Source organism: Hemicordylus capensis, chromosome 10, assembly GCF_027244095.1.
Source record: "Hemicordylus capensis ecotype Gifberg chromosome 10, rHemCap1.1.pri, whole genome shotgun sequence".
NCBI classification, from domain to species: Eukaryota; Metazoa; Chordata; class Lepidosauria; order Squamata; family Cordylidae; genus Hemicordylus; species Hemicordylus capensis.
The window spans coordinates 14,229,746-14,255,612 of record NC_069666.1 but is presented as its reverse complement, the minus strand read 5'-3'; the positions used below and the strand labels follow the sequence as shown (position 1 = coordinate 14,255,612).

General features: G+C 45.5%; 1 protein-coding gene across 4 annotated transcripts in view; it reads left to right on the top strand.

Annotated features, from left to right (window-relative positions):
• The first annotated feature begins 1,791 nt into the window (after nt 1–1,791).
• Nucleotides 1,792–25,867, top strand: part of AP4E1 (adaptor related protein complex 4 subunit epsilon 1) — a 39,544-nt gene continuing 15,468 nt past the window's right edge. For 2 of the 4 annotated variants that reach the window (XM_053272389.1, XM_053272388.1), the window contains exons 1-15: nt 1,792–2,236; nt 5,387–5,458; nt 6,569–6,692; nt 7,901–7,974; nt 10,250–10,371; nt 10,518–10,677; nt 11,924–12,090; nt 13,183–13,256; nt 14,216–14,338; nt 14,430–14,539; nt 16,485–16,628; nt 19,058–19,166; nt 20,083–20,201; nt 22,299–22,598; nt 24,624–24,738. In XM_053272389.1, coding sequence (XP_053128364.1) covers nt 2,075–2,236; nt 5,387–5,458; nt 6,569–6,692; nt 7,901–7,974; nt 10,250–10,371; nt 10,518–10,677; nt 11,924–12,090; nt 13,183–13,256; nt 14,216–14,338; nt 14,430–14,539; nt 16,485–16,628; nt 19,058–19,166; nt 20,083–20,201; nt 22,299–22,598; nt 24,624–24,738 — 1,975 coding nt within the window. In that variant the 5' untranslated portion in view covers nt 1,792–2,074. Of the gene's footprint in view, nt 2,237–2,716; nt 2,753–5,386; nt 5,459–6,568; nt 6,693–7,900; nt 8,000–10,249; nt 10,372–10,517; nt 10,678–11,923; nt 12,091–13,182; nt 13,257–14,215; nt 14,339–14,429; nt 14,540–16,484; nt 16,629–19,057; nt 19,167–20,082; nt 20,202–22,298; nt 22,599–24,623; nt 24,739–25,867 lie in introns of those variants that run through there. The other 2 variants (XM_053272390.1, XM_053272391.1) reach the window with 2 other exon arrangements.

Below are 25,867 nucleotides of genomic sequence, written 5' to 3'. Positions count from 1 at the left end.
CACACATAGGGAAGGAAGAAATATCCAGTCATATCCAGTGCAGGGACTCACTAGAATTACTGATCCACTGAAGAAGTGATCCACTGTATGTCTGCATGTGGAAACCAGGACTCATGCATAGGGGTGTGCACGAATGAAAAATCGTGGTTTGGTTTGAATTTGAATCGGACCACTCAGGGAAGGGCATCTTGCATGCAGAAGGTTCCAAATTCCATCCCTGATAGGGCTGAGAGGGATTCCTGCCTGCAACCTTGGAGAAGCCGCTGCCAGTCTGTGTAGACATTACTGAGCTAGATGGACCAATGGTCTGACTTGGTGTAAAGCAGCGTCCTATGTCACAACTCATTGGTTGAAGACCAATATCCTACAACATTGCCAATATTTCCCTGCAACTGAACTGCAAGGAAATATCAATAGAGATAGATAAGCTGTCGTTTACCAGAAGCTGCCAATTATTGATCTTCTTATGGAGGAACCCTGATATATCAAGAGGCACAAAGAGGCACTTTGAAACAAGAGCTCTACCTATTCTTCTTGTGTAGAAAATTGGGTTTTGGCTCCACCTTCTGATACCTTCTGGTATCTCACGCTCAGCCTCAAATACCACAAAAAGGTGGGCCCAGAAAAAAAGACATAGAAATAATATACTGTCGAAATGCAGTATGTACATACTCCCTTCATATATGTTCCACTGAGCTACAGGGTGTATTCCCAGCAGGGGGCAAATCCTGTGGAAAAGATAGAGGTGGTTGGCCCAACAATCATATGACTGAGTCATTTATACTCTTAAGAGCTGCTCCAGACAGTGATGTCATACTCTCCAACATTTCACAGATAAAGCTAGGGTCACCGATGCATTTATAAGATCTGTTCTTACAACAGATGTTACAGTTATGAGAGGAGAGCTGGTCTTGTGATTGATTGATTGATTAAGTACTGTCAAGTTGGTGTCAACTCTTAACGACCACATAGAGATTCTCTCCAGGATGATCTGTCTTCAACTTGGCCTTTAAGGTCTCTCAGTGGTGCATTCATTGCTGTCGTAATTGAGTCCATCCACCTTATTGCTGGTCATCCTCTTCTTCTCTTTTCTTCAACCTTTCCCAGAATTATGGACTTCTCAAGGGAGCTGGATCTTTGCATAATGTGTCCAAAGTATGATAGCTTGAGCAGGGTCATTTGTGTCTCGAGTGAAAATTCTGGATTGAGTGATTTTTTTTCAGGAAGAGACTGTATGGTTAAGTGCAGAAAGACAAATGTACCTCTTCCAAAATGCAATCAGACAAGTTGTGGAAATGGACCTTAGATGTGACACAGGCCCCCCTGCCCCGCCCATCACCTGATTTGTTTTAAACCCCTTTTCCTTTGGCTACAGTATTGTTTGCATATACCTCACAACTCTTGTTGTTTTCCAACCTCCTATCTGTAAAAATCTATCTATCTATCTATCTATCTATCTATCTATCTATCTATGTAGATATATGTATAGATCTCTGTCTTTACATACACATACACACACAATGTAAAGAGAGATCTTCTTTTGTATATACAGTAATTGTGCTATGGCAATGTACTGTATGCTTTGGTAGCTTGTTGGTGCAATACCCCCCGAAATACATATCTATCTATCTATCTATCTTCCCACAGGCAGCAGAAGGGCGCCGGGCTCCCCTTCTAGAGACAGTCTCCTCCTTCCGGAGCTGCAGTGTGTGCGGCTCCCTCTGCCAGGGATCCCCAGCGGCTGAGGACTCCAACTCCCAGAATCCCCAGCGGCAAGGGCTTTTGCTTAGGGATGCTGGGAGTTGGAGTCCACAGCGTCGGGGACTCCCTGTCAGAGGGAACACGCTGCCCTCTCCCTCCCTCGCTGCCTGCCTGCTCCTAGGGGGCCGCTGGTAGCCCTTGCCCAGCGCCTCCCGCCCCAGCCCGGCCCTTTCTCCTCCGAGGGAAGGAGGGCCCTCTCCAGGGCGCGGCGGGCAAGGCAGGCCCGGAAGTGAGGCCCCGCTCCAGGCCTCCTCCTCCTCCTCGGGATGCCGCCGCCTCTACGCCTCCGACTGCAGCCGCCGGGGCCCCGGCCATGAGCGAGGTGGTGGAGCGGACGCTGAGCGCCCTGCCCGGCTTGCTGGGGCAGCAGGAGCCGGGGGGCGCTGCTGGGCTCGGCGGCGGCGCGGGCGGCAGCTCGGCCACCTCTCGGCTCGGCGGCCTCATCCGGAGCATCACCGCCCTCGCCTCCAAACATGTACGCGGGCGCCGGGCGGGAAGGGAAGGGAAGGGAAGGTGCCGGGGCGCCGCCGGGTCCGAGCGAGGCCGGTGGGAAGGCGGCGGGGGGCTGTGTGTGTGCTGCTGCCGGGACTGGCCGGCCTCGCCCCCCACCATCCCCGCACCCACCAGGGTATTTCCTGCAAAGGCGTTTCGAGCAAGAGGAGGGGGCCTCTAGGCGCGTGCAGAGTGCCGTCCCACTCCCCACGCCCGCACAGGCACGTTCCTCGTAGCAACCAGGAGAGGAGTCCCGTAGGCGGCCCCTTGGAAACTGGAAGAACTGTCAAGTGCAGCCCTATAGAAAGCCAGCCCCACTGATTCAGCAGCAGGACTGGTTTGCAAGCCAGCCAGCCAGCCTGGGGTCGGGGCTGTGGTGTTGGCCTTGCGGCAGCAGGTTTTGGGGACTGGAGCCTGCCTGGTTGGGGTGCTCAAGGACCCCTGTGTTGCCAAGGACCTCTGATCTTGAATGGTTGTGATGCTGAGTTTGTATACACGAGTGAGTTTGCCTATAACAAACCAAATGGAATCCTGTGCAAGATTATTTCCAGGCAGCAGGTTTTACTGCGAGTTCAAAAGTGAGCCTCCGCTATAGGAATTCGGAGAAGCCTTTTGCATCTCTCTTGTGCGGATTCTCTGATGTGGGCTCTCTGTGTCAAGCTTTTCCTACTGCCTGAGCCTTTATACGGGGTTGGGGGGGACAACGCAAAAAGTGTCTGCGTGTGTTTTAACCCTGGACGTAAATTGGGCTATGCTCTAACACAGGGGCGTCACTACCATTAGGCAAGGGGAGACTGTCGTCATGAGGCCCCACTGCCTCAAAGCCCCCCCCGAGGCATGTCACATGACTCCCCGCCCGACTGTATTGCACCCCCTATGAATTATGTTGAGTCTCTTGGAGATCGGCAGTAGCAGAGAGTAGCAGAGAGTAAAAAAACTAGATTCAGTGTGAACTAGATATTCACCATATTCATAATAGGGATGTGAGTGTGAGCGCACTATATATTGTGAAGTGTGTATATCAGTGAGGGGCCCATTTTAATATCTTGTCCCTGGGCCCACTCCAACCTTGCTACGCCCCTGCTCTAACATGCAATGATGAACCCGAATCATGTCTGGAGTGCTCCTTGATAGCTCGCTGGGACTTCGGGGTAAATCTGGCCGACGTGAATGCACACCCTCCGTTCCAGAGGAGATGTGAGCTAAAAGCCCCGTCTGGAAATGCTCCAACTGGACTGATGTCTTTATGCTCATGCATGTTTGGGGTGAGTGACTGTGGCCCTGTTTGGACAGTATGAAAAAGGATGCTCCTCATGAGCAGAGCATCCAAAGTGGGTCTGGAAGTTCTGCCCTGGCCTATCACGCTCCCCCTCATGCCACTCACAATTACGGTGGCATTTGTCTGAAGGGTGAACACTGTCACCCCGATGGCCAGCGTGTCTGTGATTAGGAGGCTGGGATGCCCCAGTCATCCCATCATAGAAGTGCCCGCCATCACAGATACAGCGTTTGCGTCCTTGGATGAACGCCGCTGTAAACGTGAGCGACACGCTGTTGGGGACGAGAGACAGGTCCGGAATAGGACTTCTGGCGCCACTTTAGACACTGCACTGTGAGTCAGCATCTTTTCAAGCAAGCTGGAATAGGGCTAACTGTACTATACAGCGTACACAGATACAGATCTGTACACAGGTATAGTGGTACACTTCTCCTCCTGCATTTGAAGGGGCCTGTACCCAGTTCACCTTTAAAGTGAATGCAAGTACAGTCATTCATCCAAGGACATGTACAAGTATACAGGCATCTCTGAACCCAGGTACAACAGAATGTCCGGTTAGGGCTTCGTTTGTGCAATAAATAAATAAATTTAAACTGTGTAGACATCTGTGCACTTGTACAACTTAAGGTCTGAATAGGGCTTAAGGTTTAGGAACATAGGAAGCTGCCATTTCCGAGTCAGACCCTTGGTCCATCTAGCTTAGTATTGTCTACACAGACTGGCAGCAGCTTCTTCACGGTTGCAGGCAGGAATCTCTCAGGCCTATCCTGGAGATGCTGCCAGGGCGGGAACTTGGAACGTTCTGCATGCAAGTGTGCAGATGTTCTCCCCAGAGTGGCCCCATCCCTTGGAGGAAATAACTTACAGTGCTCACACGTAGTCTCCCATTTACATGCAAACCAGGGTGGATCCTGCTTAGCAGGGCATCCAGAAGGTCTCTATCTCTTTAAAGGAAAAAAAGGAGTAAAAATGGGAATGTGAGGTGTGTGTGCTAGACCAAAGAAAGGGTAGCTGGCACTGGGAAAGGAAACTTAAGAAAGATTGGTGTGCAAAGGAGAAAAGCAGGCATTCCTTTAACTCCATACATACTTTGTCTGCTGTTTTCATGATTGCCTGTGTTTCTATGCTTTTAGAGGTTATTGTGTTGTATAGCATTGGTGTTTGTTTGTTTTTTATACCGAATTTTGCTGTATTTGAATTTTTATATGAAGAATGGTGGCGTAGCAATCTTTAAAATAAATAAACAAACACCTATAGTGTTGAGAAAGTGCTCTGAAAATCTACCAGGGCTGGGGGAGCCCTTGAAGCTGGTCACCACGTGCCTTAAACCAGCCCTCCTGCAGAAGTTGAACTACAACTCTCATCATCCCTATTGGCCACTGTCGCTGGGGACGATGGGAGCTGAAGTTCAGAAACAGCTGGCGGGCTGAAGCTGTGCATCCCAGTCTTAAACACTAAAAATGCAGCCTCTTGGAGAAGCCGCTGCTGGTCTGGGTAGACAGTGCTGAGCTAGATGGACCAATGGTCTGACTCGGTAGAAGGCAGCTTCCTATGTTATCCATTCACCGTTCTGGATGCTTCAGTCGTGTATGCAGCAGCTGAGAGCCCCGTAATGTTAGCATGCTGGTGCAGGGCCTGCCTAGGCCCTGATGTGTTGAAGTTGGATGCACCGATGGGGCGACCTTGTATAATTGATGACCAGGCACATAGAATGTTGCACGCATAGGTTCTTGCTTATCTGGCATCATGTTTAAGTCATTTAATCTGGTATCAGAATGCTGGGGTGTGTGTGTTATTTATAAAGTCATATAAATATTTACGATGTTTTAATCTCCCCCCCCCCAATTTTGTTAGGAGGAAGAAAAATTAATCCAACAAGAATTGAATAATTTAAAAGCGACCGTTTCTGCACCCAATACAACACTGGTAAGTTTGAAAAACAAACCAGAATCGTCCTTTCATCTGCCCCCTGCCTAAGCAGATGTTGATTCAGCTTCTTGCTTTGTAAATGGAGTTAAAAACCACAGTTTCCTGCTCTCTGGAGCTGTGGTTTTAAAGAAACTCAGAACTAAACATCGTGACTCTGTGCTGGAACCAAGGAGGGAAGTGGGAGGAGAACGCCTGCAGATTCATTAGGCTCAATGTCACGTTGCTGACCCTAATGAACCATAGTTAGATTTTGTGAGCTGACTCATTGGGTGGCTTCACACACAATGGCAGCAAGTAAGTAGGTGAGAACCCTTGGATCCTGGTGATTCTGTGCTCCTGGCGTGAGTTGGTATTTCCACCTCCTTTTCCATGTCCAACCCCAGAAATATCAGGTTACCAATGCTGGGTCCCCTCTGTCACTCGGCATCTACCACCCAACTTTAAATCTAGGTTACAGATGTTGGTAGACTGGAGGGGACCTGACATTGGCAAACTTTGGATGACATGGAAAGGGGTGAAAATGCTGGCTTGTACTGAGAATGTGAACTCACTGGGAGCTGGTAGTTCCCTCTGACTTGCCCCTGTTAAGTGTGAAGTGAGGTCATTCATACAATCAAAAACTGTGTTCTACCTGGATTTGGGAGCTGTGTGTGCTCTCACTTTTCGTTTGTGTGGAAGCAAGGTAGGAGGAAAACCTGGGTAGAGGAAAACCTGGGCAGAAGTGATTGTGTGAAAGCAAGATAGGAGGAAAACCTAGGTAGCTTTTCCCCCTGCTTTGCTTCCACACAATCACATCTACCCAGGTTTTCCCTTTTCCCTTGCTTCCACACAACTGAAAATTGGGAGCATACACTGCTTCCAAACCCAGGTTGAACACAGTTCTTAATTGTGTGAATAACCTCGGTGTCACTTAAAGGGTTTTGACAAACAATTATTTTGTGTGGTGGTTGTCTTTTTGTGTGTATAGTACACAAGTCACGTCCTGGAATGCACTAGAACTGTACCCTCAACCTGAACTCATTGGTGTTGTGTATTTCTTTGCAGAGCGGGGACTCAAGTCCAACTTATTTTTTAAGATTTTGTAATATTTTGCTTGTCTTATTTCAGAGATTGATGAAGGAATGTATGGTGAGGCTGATCTATTGCGAGATGTTGGGCTATGAGGCCACTTTTGGCTACATCCATGCTATTAAGCTGGCCCAACAAGGAAATCTGTTTGAGAAAAGAGTTGGTACGTATTTGAACCCATCACATGCCGACACTGATTTTATTGCAATGTATTTATTTTTACATTTTATATCCTGCTCTTCCGTCAAGGAGTCGGAGTGGTGTATAGGTATAGCTGTACATATTTTTAAAAACAATTTTCAGCAATCAGTTTTATTTTCTTACAGTGGGTGGGTTCACTGCCAAGCCAGGAAGTCGCAAAAATATCAGGACCCAGGAGCATGTATTCCTGGCAGAAGTGTCATCCGAACCCGCTCACGTCTGGTTCCCATGCCGTATTGCCAAGGTTCTGCCAACTTTGTCTGTCTGACCTTGTGTCTTTGTTTCAGAAGTTGGGCTGAAGTCAGGAGAAATTTGGTAATGCAGCGTGCCCACTGGGAGCGTCTGCTCTTGTGTCCTGACATGGAGGTGATCCTGGGGAAAACACACCCCCCCCCTTATCCTAAAGGGCTTATTGGAGGGAAATGAGTGTGTTTATAGGCAGTGCTGCAGACGTTGACAGCTTGGGTTAGCTGACTTTATCAACAAATACAGCAAACACGTTTGACAGTCCTGTTGGTGACCATCTGATCCATATTTCTCCTCGCATATGTTTGATGCGAAGCCTGCACAGGTTGTTTTCTTTAATGTAACCAGTGTGGCTGCTGTTAGTCCAGGGGTTCTCAAAGTTGGGTTCCCAGTTGTTGCTGAACTACAACTCCCATCATTCTGTGCCACAGTGCCCTGGCCATGGTGGCATGGGATGATGGAGGTTGTAGTCCAACGTCATCTGGGGTCCCAACTTTGAGAACCCCTGAGTTAGCCAGTGCTGCTAGCTTTTGCTTAGTCAAGATTCAATTTAACTCCGCTGAACTCAGTCTGCCCTTGGGTAAGTTTTTCCATGGCTGATATATTCAAGGGATCCCCCACACTGTTCGATTTCCCCGAATAAAATGTTAAATGTGTCCTTCCTTAACTGAGGACATGAAGTGAATGAAGCTGCTTAATCACTTTTAATGTTTATGTCTCTAAAATGCCATGTGCTTAATTCTTTTGACTTTTAAACTCTCAGACCTTTTAGTTGCTTAGATTAGGAGTCCTTTGGGGCTAAAAATGTTTTGGTTTGGGAAAAGCTGATGTGAGCCATTCTGGGAGTCGAGTGGGATATAAATCTAGCAAAGGGAATAAATAAGTACGAGTAGTCTAATGGGGTTGTGTTTTGCTTTCTTGTAGGTTATTTGGCAGTCTCTTTATTTCTGCATGAGAATCATGAGCTTCTGCTTCTGCTTGTGAACACAGTTGTGAAGGTACAGTTTTGTGGGAGGTTTGGAGGTAAACATCATACCAACCTCAGGCCTGAGTTGTTCCTTTAAAAAAAAAAAAGACTTACAGTCTTAAATGTGCATTCGCTAATACAGTATTGTTTGCCCCCCAGAACCTTAATAAAGAACAAGGCTTAGACCCAGAAAAAATGCAAGGTTGTTTCCATTCACTCACAGGGGCTTTCCAGTTTAAGGAAGTGGCCTTATACCGAGTCAGACCATTGGTCCATCTAGCTCTGTATTGTCTACCCAGACTGGCAGCGGCTTCTTCAAGAGGCTGCGTAGCGGATTAAAGCCTCTTTCTCAGAGCAAGCTCACGTGAGGGGAAGAAAAATGTGGAATCATTCCTGCTGAGCATCTTGGCAAGGCTTCTCTTAAAACTTTCCTGAACATTTTGGTAGTTTCTAAAGGCTGCCTCCAGATCTCTCCTACAGGCTGCTCTGAATGGGAATTGGAGTGATCAAAGATTCCCGTTTGCCTTTTCCTCCTTGCTAACAAGCAAGGGTATTTTTCTAGTTGTCTTCCCTGGCCTGTTGCTGGCACGTGGAGTTAAATTGCTAATTTTGCCAAGCTCTCCTTGAGACATGTTTTGCACCAGAGAAAACCCCCCTTGCAGCCCCCCACCGCTTTTCCTGAGTTAAAAAGCAACTTGGAGAGGCTTCTAAAATGCAAAAAGACAAAAAAGGAAAACAATTCTATTTCCAGTACTACAGACTGCTTTCATCTGAGGCATTCCCGGCCTCTATATACAGTTAAGAATACTTAGTAGGTTACAAGAATATTTCAAAAAGCACCCTGAATGATGTTGAGGTGGCACTCTTTAAAAATCGTGGTTACCCAGTTGCAAAGAACAGGTATGTAGGGAAATGCAAAAGCACACCTAAAACCTTACAGTACAGGTAAGTAATCATAGAACAGTATCAGGGATATACAAAACACACACCAAAGAAACCGAAAGTCTAACTCAAAGTCTGACTAAACAAACTTTTCCCTAGACTAACTTCCCGAAACCAAAACACTGGCTTCCTTGTCTTGAACTCACCAAACTCTGGTTGAGAATTCAAGCTTCTTGCCCTCCTAGCTTTCCAGGACCTGCAGAGCCATTTTCCTGCAGCCAGTCTTCATGGCCACATGTCCTCCTCTGTACCTCCAGCCAGCTTCTTCTAATAGAAAAAACCTCCTCCCCCCAGTGGCTTTCTCGGTCCCACCCACCTGGTGTGCTGATTGGCTGAGTCCTGGAGTTCACTAGCCTGTCAGTCAGGACAGGGTTCACTTCTGGTTAACACTTTAGGGGAGGGGGTGGCTGATCACTACAGGCTGCATTTCCAGTATTTAAGGCCAGGCTGCACTCTGACTTGACTTGAGTCATTGTGATCTGGTTCATATGCAGCCATCTTAGAGTGGAACTAGGAATTCCGTGTAGTTCCCATGTTTCCTCCCCTTCTACAATGTCTGTCACTGAGTCCAGTAATTTTGTCGTGTCTATTGTCTGGCTTCTAACTTCAGGCTGACTTCTAGATCCATAGAAAAATGGTCAAGGCCTGTCTTAAGGAAAATAACCTATGTGTATGCTAAATTTATCTATTGTGTTGTGATCGCTTGATTAATCATGATAGGGATGTACACGAATCACGATTCACAGAGTGATTCTAAACACGTTCCCAGCTCCTTTAAAAGGGAGGAGAGTAGGTGCATTCCTGCTCCTCTGCTGCTCTCTGCTGCTTCCTGTATGGGTGGTGCTCCCCCCAGCTATCACTGCATGCTGGTGGCACTCTCCCAAGCTGCTCTTGCCCAATGTCGGCATGCACATGGCCTGTGCGGATGTCTGTACACTCGTACATGTTTTTGTGTGAATGACTGTACCTGTGTTCATTTTGAAAGTGAGCCTGGGTATAGCCCCCTTTCAAATGCAGGGTGCAGTTAGAAAGTATATGTCTGTAGTTGCAGTCAACATAACACGTGAACGACTGTAGCTGAATACAGATCTGTACCTGTGTATGCCATACACCTGTATGAGTGTTGAATTTCATGTGTTAATAGGGCTGATGTTTCAACTTGTGAAAGTCAATATGTGAATTTTTGAAAGAACATTAGAGAGAGATGTGTTAAATATACTTATTATCTTACATAGAGCTGTGAAGGCCTGGGGGGAAAAACAGATTTCCCCCCAGTTTTTTTTCCTAGGCTTTCACAACTCTAATCTTACACCAGCTTTTCAGCATTGTGGAGAGCGAAATAACAGCTCCGTTTTCTGTGGCAGGATTTGCAGAGCTCTAACCTTATGGAAGTGTGTATGGCTCTTACGGTGGTGAGCCAGATCTTTCCGCGAGAAATGATTCCAGCTGTCCTCCCGCTAATAGAAGACAAACTTCAGCATTCAAAGTACGTATTTGCTTACAGAAGAGGAATTCTAGGACACTGAATTTCAAGAGCTGTTGTAAACATAGAGTTTGAGATCTATTTGTACACCACTAGAGTAATAGCTCTGCTCAGAAAGACTAGCTGGATTTTTTCTTTTTCTTTTTTAGGGAAATCATTAGAAGAAAAGCAGTTCAGGCTTTGTATAAGTTCTACCTTATTGCTCCCAACCAAGTCCAGCACATCCATGACAAGTTCCGGAAAGCACTTTCCGACAGGGATGTGGGAGTCATGGCTGCTTCATTGCACATTTATCTCCAAATGGTGAAGGTGAGATTCTTAAAAATCAGTAGGGATGTGCAAAAAATCAGGCCGAATCAATTCGAATTTGAATCTGTTTGACTCAAAACTGCTTGCACAGAATGGAATTTGTTTGGATTGATTCAAATTTGGGCAAATGTGAATCTAATTCAAATTGAATTCAAGCAAATTTGATTCGACTTCGGGCAAATTCGAATTAATTTGAATCGATTTGGTTGGATTTTTTGCACATCCCTAAAAATCAGAATGACCATGTGAGCTTGCTTGAGGCTTAAATGGAACAACACAATATATGGAAACCTGAACGGTGTATGACAGAAATACAGTATTTTCATTCATTCCCTCTCTCTCTCTGGATGGGTTCACACAGCCATTTTTAAGTACTTACAAAGTAGGTATGAGAGGAACCAGAGGTCATGGGGAGTACATGCTCCTGTCTGGTGTGACGTCTGAACCCTCCCAGTTCCTGATCCCAGTTACCCATATCCATCTTAGATTTTACCAGCTTTCTGAAGCCACTTGAAACTAGGATTTGAAGTTGGCTTGAAAAAGTTGGTAACATCTAAGGTGGAATTGGGTAACCAGGATCAGGAACTGGATTTGGACAGGTTCACACTTTATGCCCAACAGGAGTGCATGCTCCAAATGACCTCTGTTTTCTCTCTCTCTCCTCCCCCCACCCCAAAAAATGCCTTAATGCTTTAGGAATCCCACTATATATCCAGTGCTGTCTCTCTCTGCTGTGCTGACAGTGGTCCTGAGATTGTGTATATTTTGTGTGTAATTCTGAGCTCTGTTTGACTCTGAACAATTTAACTTTTAAATGAGGACAGACGTTGCAAACTGAGGAACTAGAACAGCTAAGACCTATTTCAGTTGTGCAGAAATAAATTAGTTTGCTGTGTTGTTCTGCCTTTTAAAAAAATCTGTGTAGCTGACCCTCTTAAACTAATTGCTGTGTTTATGCATGAACTTCATGGGTTTTAATCCACTTCTTCAGATGCAGGGTGAAAGCAAAGATGGCCACTCACAGTAGGTAGTAACAAACATCACATATACATTTAAAGAGATAGTTACAATATGTCACTGGTTTTACACACACCCAGGTAGCAAAGGAGAGAAATTGCAGACTATTGCTTTAAAAGGTGCTAACTTATTCTTTTTTAAAACCCTACTTTAGGTGTAGGTGTAGGGATGTGTGTGTGTATAGTTTTGTATAAGATATTTTCATTGTGTATTTTATCTTTTTGTTTAGGAAGACTCCTCCGGATACAAAGATCTGACAAGCAGCTTTGTAGCGATTCTAAAGCAAGTGGTGGGAGGCAAACTCCCTGTAGACTTCAACTATCACAGTGTGCCTGCACCTTGGTTGCAGATCCAGCTTTTAAGAATATTGGGGCTGCTTGGAAAAGATGATCCAAGGTAGACATTCTCTCCTCTGCTTAAACTTTCTGACAGTTTGTCTTGGCTCACTGACACATGTATATAGGACACTGGATCTTGATCACATTTGTTCCCAATAATTCTCAGTTGGGATGTGATAAATAATATAGTTATAATGTGAAGGTACTATCTGAATACTGGAGAAACTCCATATTTGTGTGGGTTCCATTCTCCGCTGCTACCGCAGATATGGAAACCTCGAGTACGGAGGTATTTTGCATTTTAAATTTTTATTAGATTTTACAATAACATTTTACATTCAATTACATTCATTTCCCAACTCTACACGTAAATAAATATTGACTTCCAGCTCAGCTATCTGCATGGTTCAAAATAACTATACATATAAGCCACTGCTATAATAATTTAAAATATTCAAACTGCATTCAATACTGCTCGATTTTTACCCACCCCAGACCTGCTGCTATTACTATATTTCAAACCCCACTGAAAAGTCCATATTGGGAAAATAATTCTTTGAATAAAGCAAAAATGGTTCCCAATCTTCTTTAAAGCTTTCGAAATTATCATAAATGTTGTAAGCTTTGCCATCTCAACATATTCCAATCGAATATGGAAGTATTGGGGCAATGGAATTTCAGGGATTAGGTTGCTGGAGGTCGTGAAAATCATCAAAACTTTGTCAAATTTCAGGGGGAAATGCGGAGGGAAGCTGCCTATCGTGCTTTGCTGGTCCCCTTGAGTTGAGTTGTGCCCCTGAATGGCCGAAAATCAGCCAAAGATTGCGATTTTTGTTGATTTTTTAAAAAAAGCCATCTAGAGGCTCCCAAACACAAAATGGCAGCTGGAAATGACCTTCGAAGTCATTTCTAACCACCCCTGACCCATGGATACACGGAATTTAACCCCTTAGTTGCTGTTTCCCCTCGCATATACCAATTCCCTGACTGCAGATACATGAATCCGTGGATATGAAGTCCGCGAATAGGGAGGTTCTCCTGTGCTACTATTTGAGATTGATAACGGACTCTCTGGACTGCATGAAACAAACAGGATTGACATCTTAAGGCTAAATCTTTTTTATTATTATAATTCTCATTTTTGTAACAGGACCAGTGAATTAATGTATGACGTCTTGGATGAGTCTTTAAGGAGAGCAGAGATAAATCACAACATTACGTATGGTTGGTGAGAGTATATTTCCAAATCTGAAGGGAAAAATGTATACTACTAGCTATGATAAAATGTATACTCAGTCTTAGAAGGCCGTGTATATGGCTGTGAGGGAAGTATGCATGCAAATGAAGGTATTTAGGGAGCTTTTACTGCAAATGGTCATCTGGCTGAATGAGCAAGCCTTTTTTAAGTGAAAAAGTTGCTTGTCTCTTCTGCTGCTGTAAAACATGCTTGGCTGCTTACATGCAACCTCTGCTCTTGCCTGTACATATGACTGTCTAGAATGGTGGCCTAATTCAGTAGCTTGATGAAGTGATGGTTATATTACATGGGTTATGCTCTAATCCTAAAAATCTGTCAGAAAATATGTGAAATCTTGCCCAAGATCATGACTACACAAAGGTCTATTTCTGGAGGAGCGGGAGGAGAGCTGGTCTTGTGGTAGCAAGCATGCATTGTCCCCTCTGCTAAGCAGGGTCCACCCTGGTTTGCATTTGAATGGGAGACATGTGTGAGCATTGTAGGATATTCCCCTCGGGATGGGGCCACTCTGGGAAGAGCACCTGTATGCTTGCATGCAGAAGGTTCCAAGATAGGGCTGAGAGTGACTCCTGCCTGCAACCTTGGAGAAGCTGCTGCCAGTTTGTGTAGACAGTACTGAGCTAGATGGACCAATGGTCTGACTCGGTATATAGCAGCTTCCTGTGTTCCTATGCCTAGAAAGGCATTAATACACTTGCTTGAATACAGCAGAAAAGGTCTAATGCAGGGCTAGGCCTTCCAACTGTTGTAGGACTGCAGCTCCCATCATCTTTGACTACGGGCCCCTGTGGCTGGGGATGATTGGAGTTGTAGTCCTGCAACAGCTGGAGGGCCAAAATTGTGCATCTCATTCTATCGTTTTGACAAACTTGTTGAATTTGTTTAATATATCCAGTTGGCATTATTTTCCTTTTCCTTCCTGCAGCAATCTTGTTTGAATGTGTCCAGACAATTTACACCATTTCCCCTAAATCAGATCTACTTGAGAAGGCTGCCAGATGTATTGGAAAATTTGTCCTCTCACCTAAAATTAATTTGAAATACTTGGGTAAGTTATTCGGTGGTTGCAGCCCAATGCTTCTGACACGGCCTGCCAGTGTTTCCAGCACGTGTAGCTCTGTTGTTCCTTTTCCTTCTAGGATTAAAGGCCCTGACATATATTGTCCAGCAGGATCCTATCCTTGCCCTTCAGCACCAGATGACAATAATTGAGTGCCTAGACCACCCTGACCCTATTATTAAAAGAGAAGTAAGTTTGAAAACAAACCTTGTGTCACAGTTTCATATTGGCAATCTTCTTGCATTTTCCTCCTTTAACTGGGCTAGGGTTAGGCTAACGCCAGTATTGTCGTTTGTAGATACAGCTGCCTTTATGTCAAAGGGATTTTATATTTTAATTTTTTTAACATGTTATTCCCCAGTCTTCAACACCAGGGTGTTAGTGGAAATCATGCTACATTTAAGTCTACCCAGTAACCACTTTGTTGGGTAGTTACCTAGATCCTGGTGACAGAGGAGAGCAAGTCTTGTGGTAGCACACTTGACTGGTTTTTTGCTAAGCAGAGTCTGTCCTGGTTTGCATTTGGATGAAAGACTACATGTGAGGACTGTACGATATTCTGTTTAGGGGATGGGGCCGCTCTGGGAAGAGCATCTGCAGGCAGAAGGTTCCAAGTTCCCTCCCTGGCAGTATCTCCCAGATAGGGCTTAGAGAGACTCCTGCCTGCAATCTTGGAGATGCCGCTGCTAGTCTGTGTAGACCAGGGATTCTCAATGTTGGGTCCCCAGATGTTATTGGACTTCAACTCCCATAATTCCAAGCCCCAGTGGCCTTTGGTTGGGGATTATGGGAATTGAAGTCCAGTAACATTTGGGGACCCAACGCTGAGAATCCCTGGTGTAGACAGTACTGAAGCTAGGTGGACCAATGGTCTGACTGGGTAGGAGGCAGCTTCCTATGACTGTGTATTTGTGCAAGGCCTAGAGGTCTGGTTCAGACCGGACAACAGATCCCTTTGGGGGGAAGCCATGGCAAGCCTCAGGCTCCCTACCTCACTCTACCCCTGCTTTGTGAACGGAGGAAATTAGAAATTTCCATTTCGGGTTTCCAACAAACTGCCATTTGCCTACAAAAACGACTTGCTTTTCTCCAAAAATGGGAATACTGGTTTGTGCAAACCAGAGTTTGTTCATAATAAGATCTCCAACCAGGTTAGAAGATCGGACACAATTGCAGAGCCTGGAGCAATGCAAATGCTTGGCCATCTGCTTGGCATGCAGAAAGTCCCAGGTTTAATCTTTGGAATCTCCAGGTAGGGCTGGGCAAGACTCCTGCCTGAAGTCCTGAGGAGCTGCTGCCAGTCAGTGTAGACAATACTGAGCTAGATGGACCAAGGACCTCTCCCTGTACGGTAGAAGGCAGCTTCCTCTGTTCTTATTGTTGATTCAGCAGTTTCCCCCATTGAAGCCTAGTTTCTGAAGTTCACTAGACTTGTCGATTTTTCAACTGCATCTCTGTATCAGGAGCCATTCCTGTTACTGTGTGAGATCCTTCACACGCTTCCTTTATGGCTTGTGCAAGTTCTGATCCTGATCTCTTGAGACGCGGGATAATTTGGGTACGTTTGGAATTTAGGACATGAGGTTTATTGTACAGGAGAACCTCCGTATTCACCGTGGTTCCTTTCTCTGCTGCTACCGTGGATACGGAAACCACGAGGCATTGGGGCCATGGGTTTGCGGGGGTTAGGTTCTTGGTGGTTGGGGAAATGTTGCAAAAATGTGGGAAATGGCCCTAAAAATGCGGGGGAAGTGGCCTACCGTAATCCATGGGTCCCCAGCAGCACAGCAATGCCCCCAATAGCAAAATATTGGCTGAAAATTTTAGGGTTTTGCCTCCCCCACCCCCGCAAAAAGAGTGATTTTGAGTCTCCCGATCTCAAAATGGCAGCTGAAAATGACCTCCAGGTCATGACCTCCAGCCACCCCCGAACCACAGATAGACAAAAATCAACCCTTAGTTGCTGATTTTTCCCGTATATACCAAGGTTGGGTGACAATTCTCTGACCATGGATATGCGAAACTGCAGGTATGGAGTCCGCGATTAACGAGGTTCTCCTTCATCACTGTGTCTTGCTAGTGTGGTTTTATTTTGAGGAAACTGGACACTGATTTATTCTGTCTTCTTCTTCAGACATTGGAACTCCTGTACAGAATTACAAATGGGCAGAATGTGACTGTCATTGTTCAGAAGATGCTTGACTATCTAACTCAAAGCAAGGAGGAGTATACCATCATCAACATCGTTGGCAAAATAGCAGAATTAGCAGAAAAATATCCTTTTACTTATCCTGCATGAGCCAGGAATAGTTATATAAGGGTTTTTCTTTTTTCTTTAAAGCCACCTTTAAAACAGATTTGCATTTATTGGCTTTCAAAATACATCAGGAAAAAAGTGGTTCTAGAGCTGCTGAAGCATGTTCTGTTGGGGTCTGTAAAAAGAAAATGCCAGAAGTACTATATGATATTTTAAAGGTTGGCCTGTAGGGGGAGCAGGGGGAGAGAAATATGCAGGCACATACACTCATTTAACTCTTGATTTTGAGGTTTGTTGGGGAACATAATATAATTTGATAGATGACTTTGGGGTTCACTGCCCAGGTTGTATGTAATATAAAAATGGGACTGCCATAAACGTTATTTTATGGGAACAGCAGACTGAGATGTTGTCACTTTGGAATGCTGTACCTAAATTTATCAAAAAAATTATTAACTGCATTAAGCTTGCATCTTTATTAGTAAAATGCTGTGGTCTTAAATTTGATTTTATTTCACTTATACTATAAAAAGCTCAGAGCAACTTTTAGATTAGGAGTTGGCTGTGGTCCTTCAGCTGGTGCCCAGGTTGACGAACTCCTGCTGAATCAGGCCCAAGGCCTATCTAGTCCTGTATTTTAACTCCCATAGAGGTCCACCGGATGCCTCTGGGAAGGCCATAGGCAAAAGCTGAGGGCAGGCCCTCTCTCCTGCTGTTGTTCCCCTGCAACTGGTATTGAGAGGCATCCTGCCTCTGAGGCTGGAGGTGGCCTATAGCCATCAAGATTAGAAGCCATTAATAGACCTATCCCATGAATTTGTCTAAGCCCCTTTTAAAGCCATCCAAGCTAGTGGCCATCACCACATCCTGTGGCAGAGAATTCCATAGATTAATTATGCCCTCTGTGCAAAAAGTACTCCCTTTTGTTAGGCCTAGATTTCCTGGCATTCAGTTTCATGGGATAGCCCTGGTTCTAGTGTTGAGAGAGAGGGAGAAAAAATGTGCTTTATCCACTCTCTCCACACCAAGCATAATTTTCTAGACCTCTCTCATGCCTCCCCTTAGTTGCCTTAAACCAAAAAGCCCCAGATGATGTAGCCTTGCCTCATAAGGAAGGTTCTCCAGGCCCCTGGTCATCTTGGTTGCCCTCTTCTGCACCTTTTCCATTTCTTCTTTTCCAATTGTCGCCATCTTTTTATCTCATTATGTGTACTTCAGTTCATAATTCTGCCAAGCTATGGTGAAAAGCATTAGATAATAGTGCCAGTTTTTAAAAATTAAGTTTGATTAGTGTTCAATTCTGAATTTCACGCTTGTAAAGGATCAGCAGCTCCTTATGCTGAAAGCAGTTTTGTGGCTAAGGACTGGTCTCACTGGTCTTATAAAACAGCAAAATCCTTGATGTCAGTATACATGCTAGCAGCTGTTAGCATTTGCTGACCCTTTAAGCCTTGCAGATTGATATTTTTTAATATTGGTTCTGACAGTTTCTATAAACTCCAAGCTCTGTAGAACAGCTGGAACTATCAACATTGCTGGGAGAAATAACAAATCTTGGGGTGGACTCTCCACCTATGTCAAGTCAGTAACTAATTCTCACTGAGTTCAAGATTTCTTAATTTTGCTCGTGTGACTTTAAAAAATCATCAGATTATGTGTCTGAAGTTCTGACCATTGTCCTTTTGGAGAATGTTACCCCAACAAACCAAAAAGCTGGTGATCTTAGACATACAACTGAAGAATAAGTCAAAAACTACTTTCATGAACTGCGTCTGGATCCTGCACGAGAGCAAGCCACTAAGTACTGCAGGAGCTTAAAAAGAAATACAATCCATCTAGCTCTCACCATAGTAACATAATAATAATGGAACTAAAAGTTCCATACCACGTCTCCAGAATGTGTTTGAATATGCAAGATCATCTTCAGGGGATAGTTGTGTAAATCATGGAAGTTGAGGAGAGCGGGTCTTGTGGTATCAAGCGTGAATTGTCATCTTTGCTAAGCGGGGTCCACCCTGGTTTGCATTTGGATGGGAGGCCACATGTGAGTGCTATAAGATATTCCCCTTAGGGGATGGGGCTGCTTTAGGAAGAGCACCTGCATGCTTGCATGCAGAAGGTTCTAAGTTTCTTCTCTGGCTTCTCTCCCTGAGAGAGACTCCTGCCTGTAACCCTGGAGAAGCCACTGACAGTCTGTGTAGACAGTACTGAGCTAGATGGACCTGTGGTCTGACTCAGTGGAAGGCAGCTTCCTATATCCCTATGGAAAACCACAGGGATAAACCCAGGCAGTGATGAGCTTCCTTTATTTAATTTCTCTTGCCTGAAGATGATTCTAGTCATTTCTCTCATTAGTTTGGCAATGGAGTAGATAGCTTTGAACCTGTCTGAGAAAAATGATAAAGCATTGATGCTATGCCATAGTCTTCCTTAATGTTCCCAGCACATATGCTCCGGACAATGAATGGTTCATCCAGACCATGAATGCAATATTTTCCATAGGAGGAGATAAAATGCACCCAGACATCCCAAACGGCTTTCTACGACTCCTTGCGGAAGGTGAGCAAGCTTGCAGGTGAGCTGCAAGATTATTTATTTATTTTTTTGTTTGTTTGTTTGTTTGTTGGATTTGTATACCGCCCTTCCAAAATGGCTCCGGGCGGTTTATTAACTGGGACTGCATGTTTTGAGCCTATTATGCCAGTAATTCTTCGGCTGCATTGGCTCTCAGTCCGTTTCTGGGTCCAATTCGAAGTGCTGTTTTTAACCTTTAAAGCCCTAAATGGCTTGGGAGAGCGTCTTGCCCCATGTATCCCAACTCGGACTTTAAGATCTTTGGAGGCCCTCCTCATAGTGCCCCTGCCAAATGAGGTGGGGGAGGGCCTTTTCAGTGGTAGCATCTCGCTAATGGATAGCCTCCTTTCGCCTGGCTTCATTACTTTGTTCTCTTAGATGCCAGGTAAAGACATTTTTGTTCACTTGGGCCTTTTAAATTTAATTTTTAAATTTGATTTTTAACTGATTTTTAAAGAGTTTTTAAATTGTTTTGTATTTTCTTTCCCCCCCTGTTATGATTTAATGTGTTGTGTGTTTTTATTGGATGTTTTAGTGTTGTGTTGTGAGTCATCCGGAGAACACTTGTGATGGGGCGGATCACAAATAAAGTTTATTATTATTAACTCAGCTCTGTAGTGAACAGAGGGCTCCTGTACTTGCTTAATGTATTTCTGGCCGACGTTCCACACAGTGTCACGCCATCCTAAGGGATCCGCTGGGGCTTCTGGGAGGCATGAAAGGCAGCCCCGATGGTGTTGTGTAAGAGATCCATTGTGCAACTGTTTAAAACAGCCTCTACGCATTGCTTGTTCCATGATACTGCTGTGTGGAGCCTTGGCCATTCTGTATGTTCAAAATAAACGGGAAGTCCCCACATCAGACAGTTTGAGAGAGAAATAAGTCTCGATGTCCTTTCTAGGATTTGAAGATGAGAAGGAAGATGGCCAGCTGCGGCTTTATGCTGTCCAATCCTATCTCGCACTGCTAGAGGTTGAAAATGCCGTTTATCCACAGAAATTTCTTCAAGTGATGAGTTGGGTAAGAAAGAGACAGACTTAAAGGAGATGTGAGAATTCTCCAGCACAGACAAACTCTAGGTACAGCACAGGCGATTCAACTTTTGAATGTGATCGTGTCGTTAGGGGGATTAATTAGGATCGCTGTTTGCATTCAGAGAGGGGTGATGTCGTGAAGCTTCAGACATTCTCAGCATATGCAGACTAGCGACTGGTTGCCCAGACTGAGAATGGGAAGGAGCCATTCTTGCCTAAATGGTTATTAGTTTCACACAGGTTTCATGATGCATATGCTTGAATAATGGAAGACTGGCATCGTAATGGAAGATTGGCATGGGAGGAGAGCTGGTCTTGTGGTAGCAGGCATGAGTTGTCCCCTTTGCCAAGCAGGGTCTGTCCTGGTCTGCACTTGAATGGGAGACTACATGTGAACACTGTAAGATACTCCCCATAGGGGATGGTGCAGATTTGGAAAGAGCAGAAGGTTCCAAGTTCCCTCCCTGGCAGCATCTCCAAGATAGGGCTGAGAGAAACGCCCGCCTGTGGCCTTGGAGAAGCCACTGCCAGTCTTTGAAGACAATACTGAGCTAGATGGACCAATGGTCTGACTCAGTATTAGGGATGTGCACAGAACTGGCAGTGGCAGGTTTGATGGTGGGGTGGGGGTTACCTTCTAAAGTAAAGTGCAAAGTGTGCCATTGAGTCTGTGTTGACTCCTGGCTCCCACAGGTTGTCTTGGGTAGAATACAGGAGGGGTTGGCCATTGCCTCCTCCCGCGCAGTCTGAGATGATGCCTTTCAGCATCTTCCTATATCGCTGCTACCCGATATAGGTGAAACATACCAGCAGGAATTTGAACTGGCAGCCGGCATCCTCTGACTTGCTAGTTGAGTCATTTCCCGCTGTGCCGTTAGGGAGCAGGGAGGGTGCTCTTATCCACCTGCTACGTTTCCCCCGCTGGCGCTGTGTTTAAAAAGGGTCCTGCAGGGTGGCAGCGTACCTCCTTGCCACCCCGGTGCACGTCGGACCGGAAGTGCTTGGTGCGCTTATGTGCATGCAGTGACTCTAGGTGCCCGTCTCTATGTCAGTGCAACCTGTATTAGCTTGCATTGCCACGCAATCCCAGAATCTTGTGCCCTCAACCCCAGCTACGAGCCTGGTTTTGGCGCTGGGTTTGGCCTTGCAGCACCGCCATGATTCGCCTGGATCCTGCCGCTTCTCACGGGCATCCAAGCCCCGGATTGGCTGCTCATGAGAACAGCCTCCTAATGATTGCAGAGATAAATGTAAATAACTGGTTTGCCCTCACATTAAAGGGCTGGTAGGAAATAAAAACAAAGCCCACATCCACAGTATTTTCAGCTCCAGTTCATTTGTCAAGATCTTTCAAGGGCTGACACCATCCTTTCGCATGTCGGAGTCCGGTTCTGTGACAGCAGAACCAAAGTGTAAGCCCCTTTACTGGCAGTCTGGCTTCTTCAGAGTTCATAACATTGATATGCAAATTGTGTTCATTACATGCCACAATCTAAAATAGTTGTGGTCTGCAGTCTGTTTTCAGAATAACCTGTCGTGCTGTTGATGATTTTACAGCAAACTGCTTTGCTTTTGCTAGAAAAATATGCTTCCGAGATGTGTTTGTATGGAGAGTTGCGATGTCTGCTAAGATACAGGAACTTGTTTTCATGCTCTTCTCAAAGAGTTGGTCCCTAAGTGTTCTTGGTGGTGGTGCATTCTGGTAGTTTAAGCTGTGCGAAACTCTGCAGATCTTAGACTCGGTCTGCAAAGCTTCCCCTTCCTTTCTCCGTTTTTGTTTCCCTTGCCCTTTCTTGCTGCTCCTGCAACAAGGAATCGGGCCTTTCCACTCACAAGAGCTCATTATGTGGGGCATATTTTGTTAGTTGTCTGCAAGCTCCTCCATTCTGACATTCAGATTCCTGCATCCCTATGGGGTTTCCTAAAACCGCTTGAAGATCTCTTTCTCTCTCACTCGCATTTGATGTTTTTCTGGGCGAATTCCTTCACCATTTCCCTCTCGCGAATGCAAAAGGGTGTTCTGTATATTGTCATTGGCCCTGCCTTGTAAACTGCACACGTTTTTAACGTTGTCTTTTGATAGGTGTTGGGAGAGTACTCATACCTTATGGAAAACGTGGATCCAGAAGTTGTCTTGGCCATTTTGCATAGGATCCTGAGGGGTCACGCCTCTTCAGAAACCAAAGCTTGGCTGATGGCTGCAGCCACGAAAATAGCCTCTCGGACCCCACGCTCGAAAACGGTTGACAAACTCATCCAGGAGTTCGGTACCTCCCTGGATACTTGTCTGAGGCAGTATTCCTTTGAATTAAAGCATCTCTGTGAAAACAAGGAATTGATGAAGAAAGTGTTCCCAGTCGACGCTAGCTGTGAGGACATAGTGGTGAGTTAATGGTGTTACATCTGTGTATCACCCCATGGTCCTTGTGAGTTGAGTGTTCCTTTAAGACATGCTTGCGGTCGGCGGGGAAAGAGCACCAGCTCACACCCAGACCAGTGTTGTCCTAGCCAAAGAAGCTACACGCAGATAAGGAGTTTGTGGTACTGCACCAGCTTGCACAACTGCTGGCAGAAGCAGGTACTTATATATTTATTTGTTTATTTCTAGCCTATTTTCCAGTAGGCTTATGAGAACACCTGGCATTCTGTCCGTGTGTGTGTGTGTGTCCGTCCCATCAGCTTTGCAAAGCCTGGACCAATATGAACCAAATCGGGTAGTTGTAGGGACCAGTATTCCCTGTAACAGGGATTTCCAGATGTCGATGACTACAACTCCCAGCATCCTCAGCTGCAGTGGTCCTTGGCTGAGGATTATGGGAGTTGTAGTCAATATCTGGGCATTCCTGTTACAGGGAACGCTAGTAGGGACACATAGGGCTGCCTCAATGGCGTAGTTTGTGATGATGTTATCCACCTCGATTCAAGATGGCGGACACGTGAACATTTGAGGTGCAATTGGGCTAACTTGTCTAACTGATTTGAACCAAATTTGCTACAGGTGTAGGGACACACAGGGACAGCTTAAGGGCATAGTTTTGTAATGAAGTCATTTACCCTGATTCAAGATGGCAGAAGTGTGAACATTTGAGTTGCCAATGGGCTAACCTGTGAACTGTCTAACCAGCCTGGACCAGATTTAGTCCAGTTGTAGGGATAATGAAAGGAAAGTAGGGAGATTAGTTCTTACTAGAACAACTTGTTTTATTTGTATCCTGCACTTCCTCAGGGGAGCCCAGACTGGTGTACACGGTCATGTTTCTCCTCACAACAACCCTGCGAGGTAGGTGAGGCTGAGAGGGGAGACATCACCCAGTGGGTTTCGTGGTTGAACGGGGATTTGAATTTGGGTCTGCCCAGTCCTAGTCCAACACTCTAACCACTATCCCACACTGGCTCACAGATCTGCTAGTACAACTGAGGATATCTGGAGTATCCACATGTGCCCAGTTGTATCCCCACAGCGGACATAGGATGAATAGATGTTGTGAACGGTGCTTCCAGTCCTGGAGTGAAATTGTGCTCATTCAGTCGGCTGAACTTACTTTTATAAACCTAGATCTGGCACACTGTAGTTTTTTAAGATTTCTTTATTACAGTCCATGACCAGCATATAATAAAGTAAAACAATATAGAGCAGCGGTTCCCAAACTGGAAGCCTACAGATGTTGCTGAACTACAACTCCCATCAGCCCCAGCTACAATAAATTGTAGATGGAAGAACACACTGCTGTTCTCTCTTGACATTTATGAAAACCTAATGTGGCGTTCTGGTAAAGTGAATATTTAGCTTGTGAAAATATTTCTGCAGTTGGTAACTTAAGCACGGTGTACAGGTGGACCTTGATATTTGTGCGGGTTCCATTCCCCACAATTACCACGGATAGTGAAACTGCAAATGCAGAGTCATTAAAGTATACGGGATCGTGGGGGTTCGGTTCCCAGAAGCCTGGAAATCTTGTTAGAAATGGTGAAAAACCAGCAAAGAACACAAAGTAAAGTGCCCTACCATGCTCCCCAGGCCTCCAGCAGTACCCTCCAGAAGTCTAAATTTTGCCATTATTCCTTGAATTTTTTGTGGAAAAGATTTTTTTAAAAAAACTAAACGAGCCACCAAAATGGCGGCTGGAAATGGCCTCTCAAGGTCATTTCTGGCCACCCTGACCCACGGTTATGCAAATTTAACCACCCCCTCCACCGTGTATGCCAAGGTTGGGAGTCAGTTCCCCGGCAGCGGATATGCAAAACCGCAGATGCTGGATCAGTGGGTAACGAGGTTTGCCTGTCGAAAATTCCAGGAACAAAAGCTGCGAATTGGCAGATTGCCTTGAAAGGTCAGCCTGATACTCACTTGAGAGGCTTGTAACTGAATAGCAATTGTTTTTTGAATTGTCCCTCTCATTCAATATAGGTCGATGCTTCATTGTCTTTCTTAGACGGGTTTGTTGCGGAAGGCCTGGCATGTGGTGCAGCACCGTATAAACCGCCTCACCAAAGGCAAGAGGAAAAGCTCTCTCAGGAAAAAGGTGACTGCTTGTTTGCTTGTCCTGGCAACCGTGGTTAGTATCAAACGGAGGCAGGAATATGTGCCTGTGTGAGAACGCACCCGTTGACTTTAAACAGAAGGATGCCTCTTAGGACCACTTCATGCCTCACTCTTCCTGACTCTGATGATTATCGCTTTAAAAAAGGTGGTGTGTGCTATCACCACGCACAGAGATGGGTAGCAGCTGCTGGTTTTCAGGGGAGGCCGGTAGACCACGTTTTCTCTGTCTTCAGTGGAAAGCATGGCTTTACTAGTTTTCATACGTAAAAAATTCAAACGTCGTATGTTTTAACTTTTGTAAACCGCCTTGGGGTTGTCTTATAAATGTAAAAATAAATAAATAAACATCACTGAGCATCTTCCTATATCGCTGCTACCCGATATAGGTGAAACATACCAGCAGGGATTCGAACTGGCAACTGGCAACCTCTGGCTTGCTAGTTGAGTCACTTCCCACTGTGCCGTTAGGGAGCAGGGAGGGTGCTCTTATCCACCTGCTGCGTTTCCCCTGCTGGCACTGTGTTTAAAAAGGGTCCTGCAGGGTGGCAGCATACCTCCTTGCCACCCCGGTGCGCTTAGAGATGTGCCATAGGAACATCGGAAGCTGCCTTCTACTGAGTCAGACCATTGATCCATCTAGCTCAGTATTGTCTACACAGACGGGCAGCGGCTCTCCAAGGCTGCAGGCAGGAGTCTCTCGCAGCCCTACCTGGAGATACCAGGGAATGAACCTGGGACCTTCTGCATGCAAAGCAGATTCTCTTATGGCCCCATTCCCTAAGGGGAATATTTCACAGCAGTCAGTGCTCAGATGCTGTCACCCCCTTCCGAAGGCAAACCAGAGAAGACCATACTTGCTACTGCAAGACCAGCTCTCCTCCCCATGTTTCTCTCCTCCTCAGCTACACACACACACACAGCTACACACACACACACAGCTACACACACACACACAGCTACACACACACACACAGCTACACACACACACACAGCTACACACACACACACACACACACGATGATGTCTAATGTGATTAGGATGCTAAATGTGGAATGTTACTGTGCAGAAATCATCTCTACTGACAGAGAACATCCTGTCTCTCTTGTAAT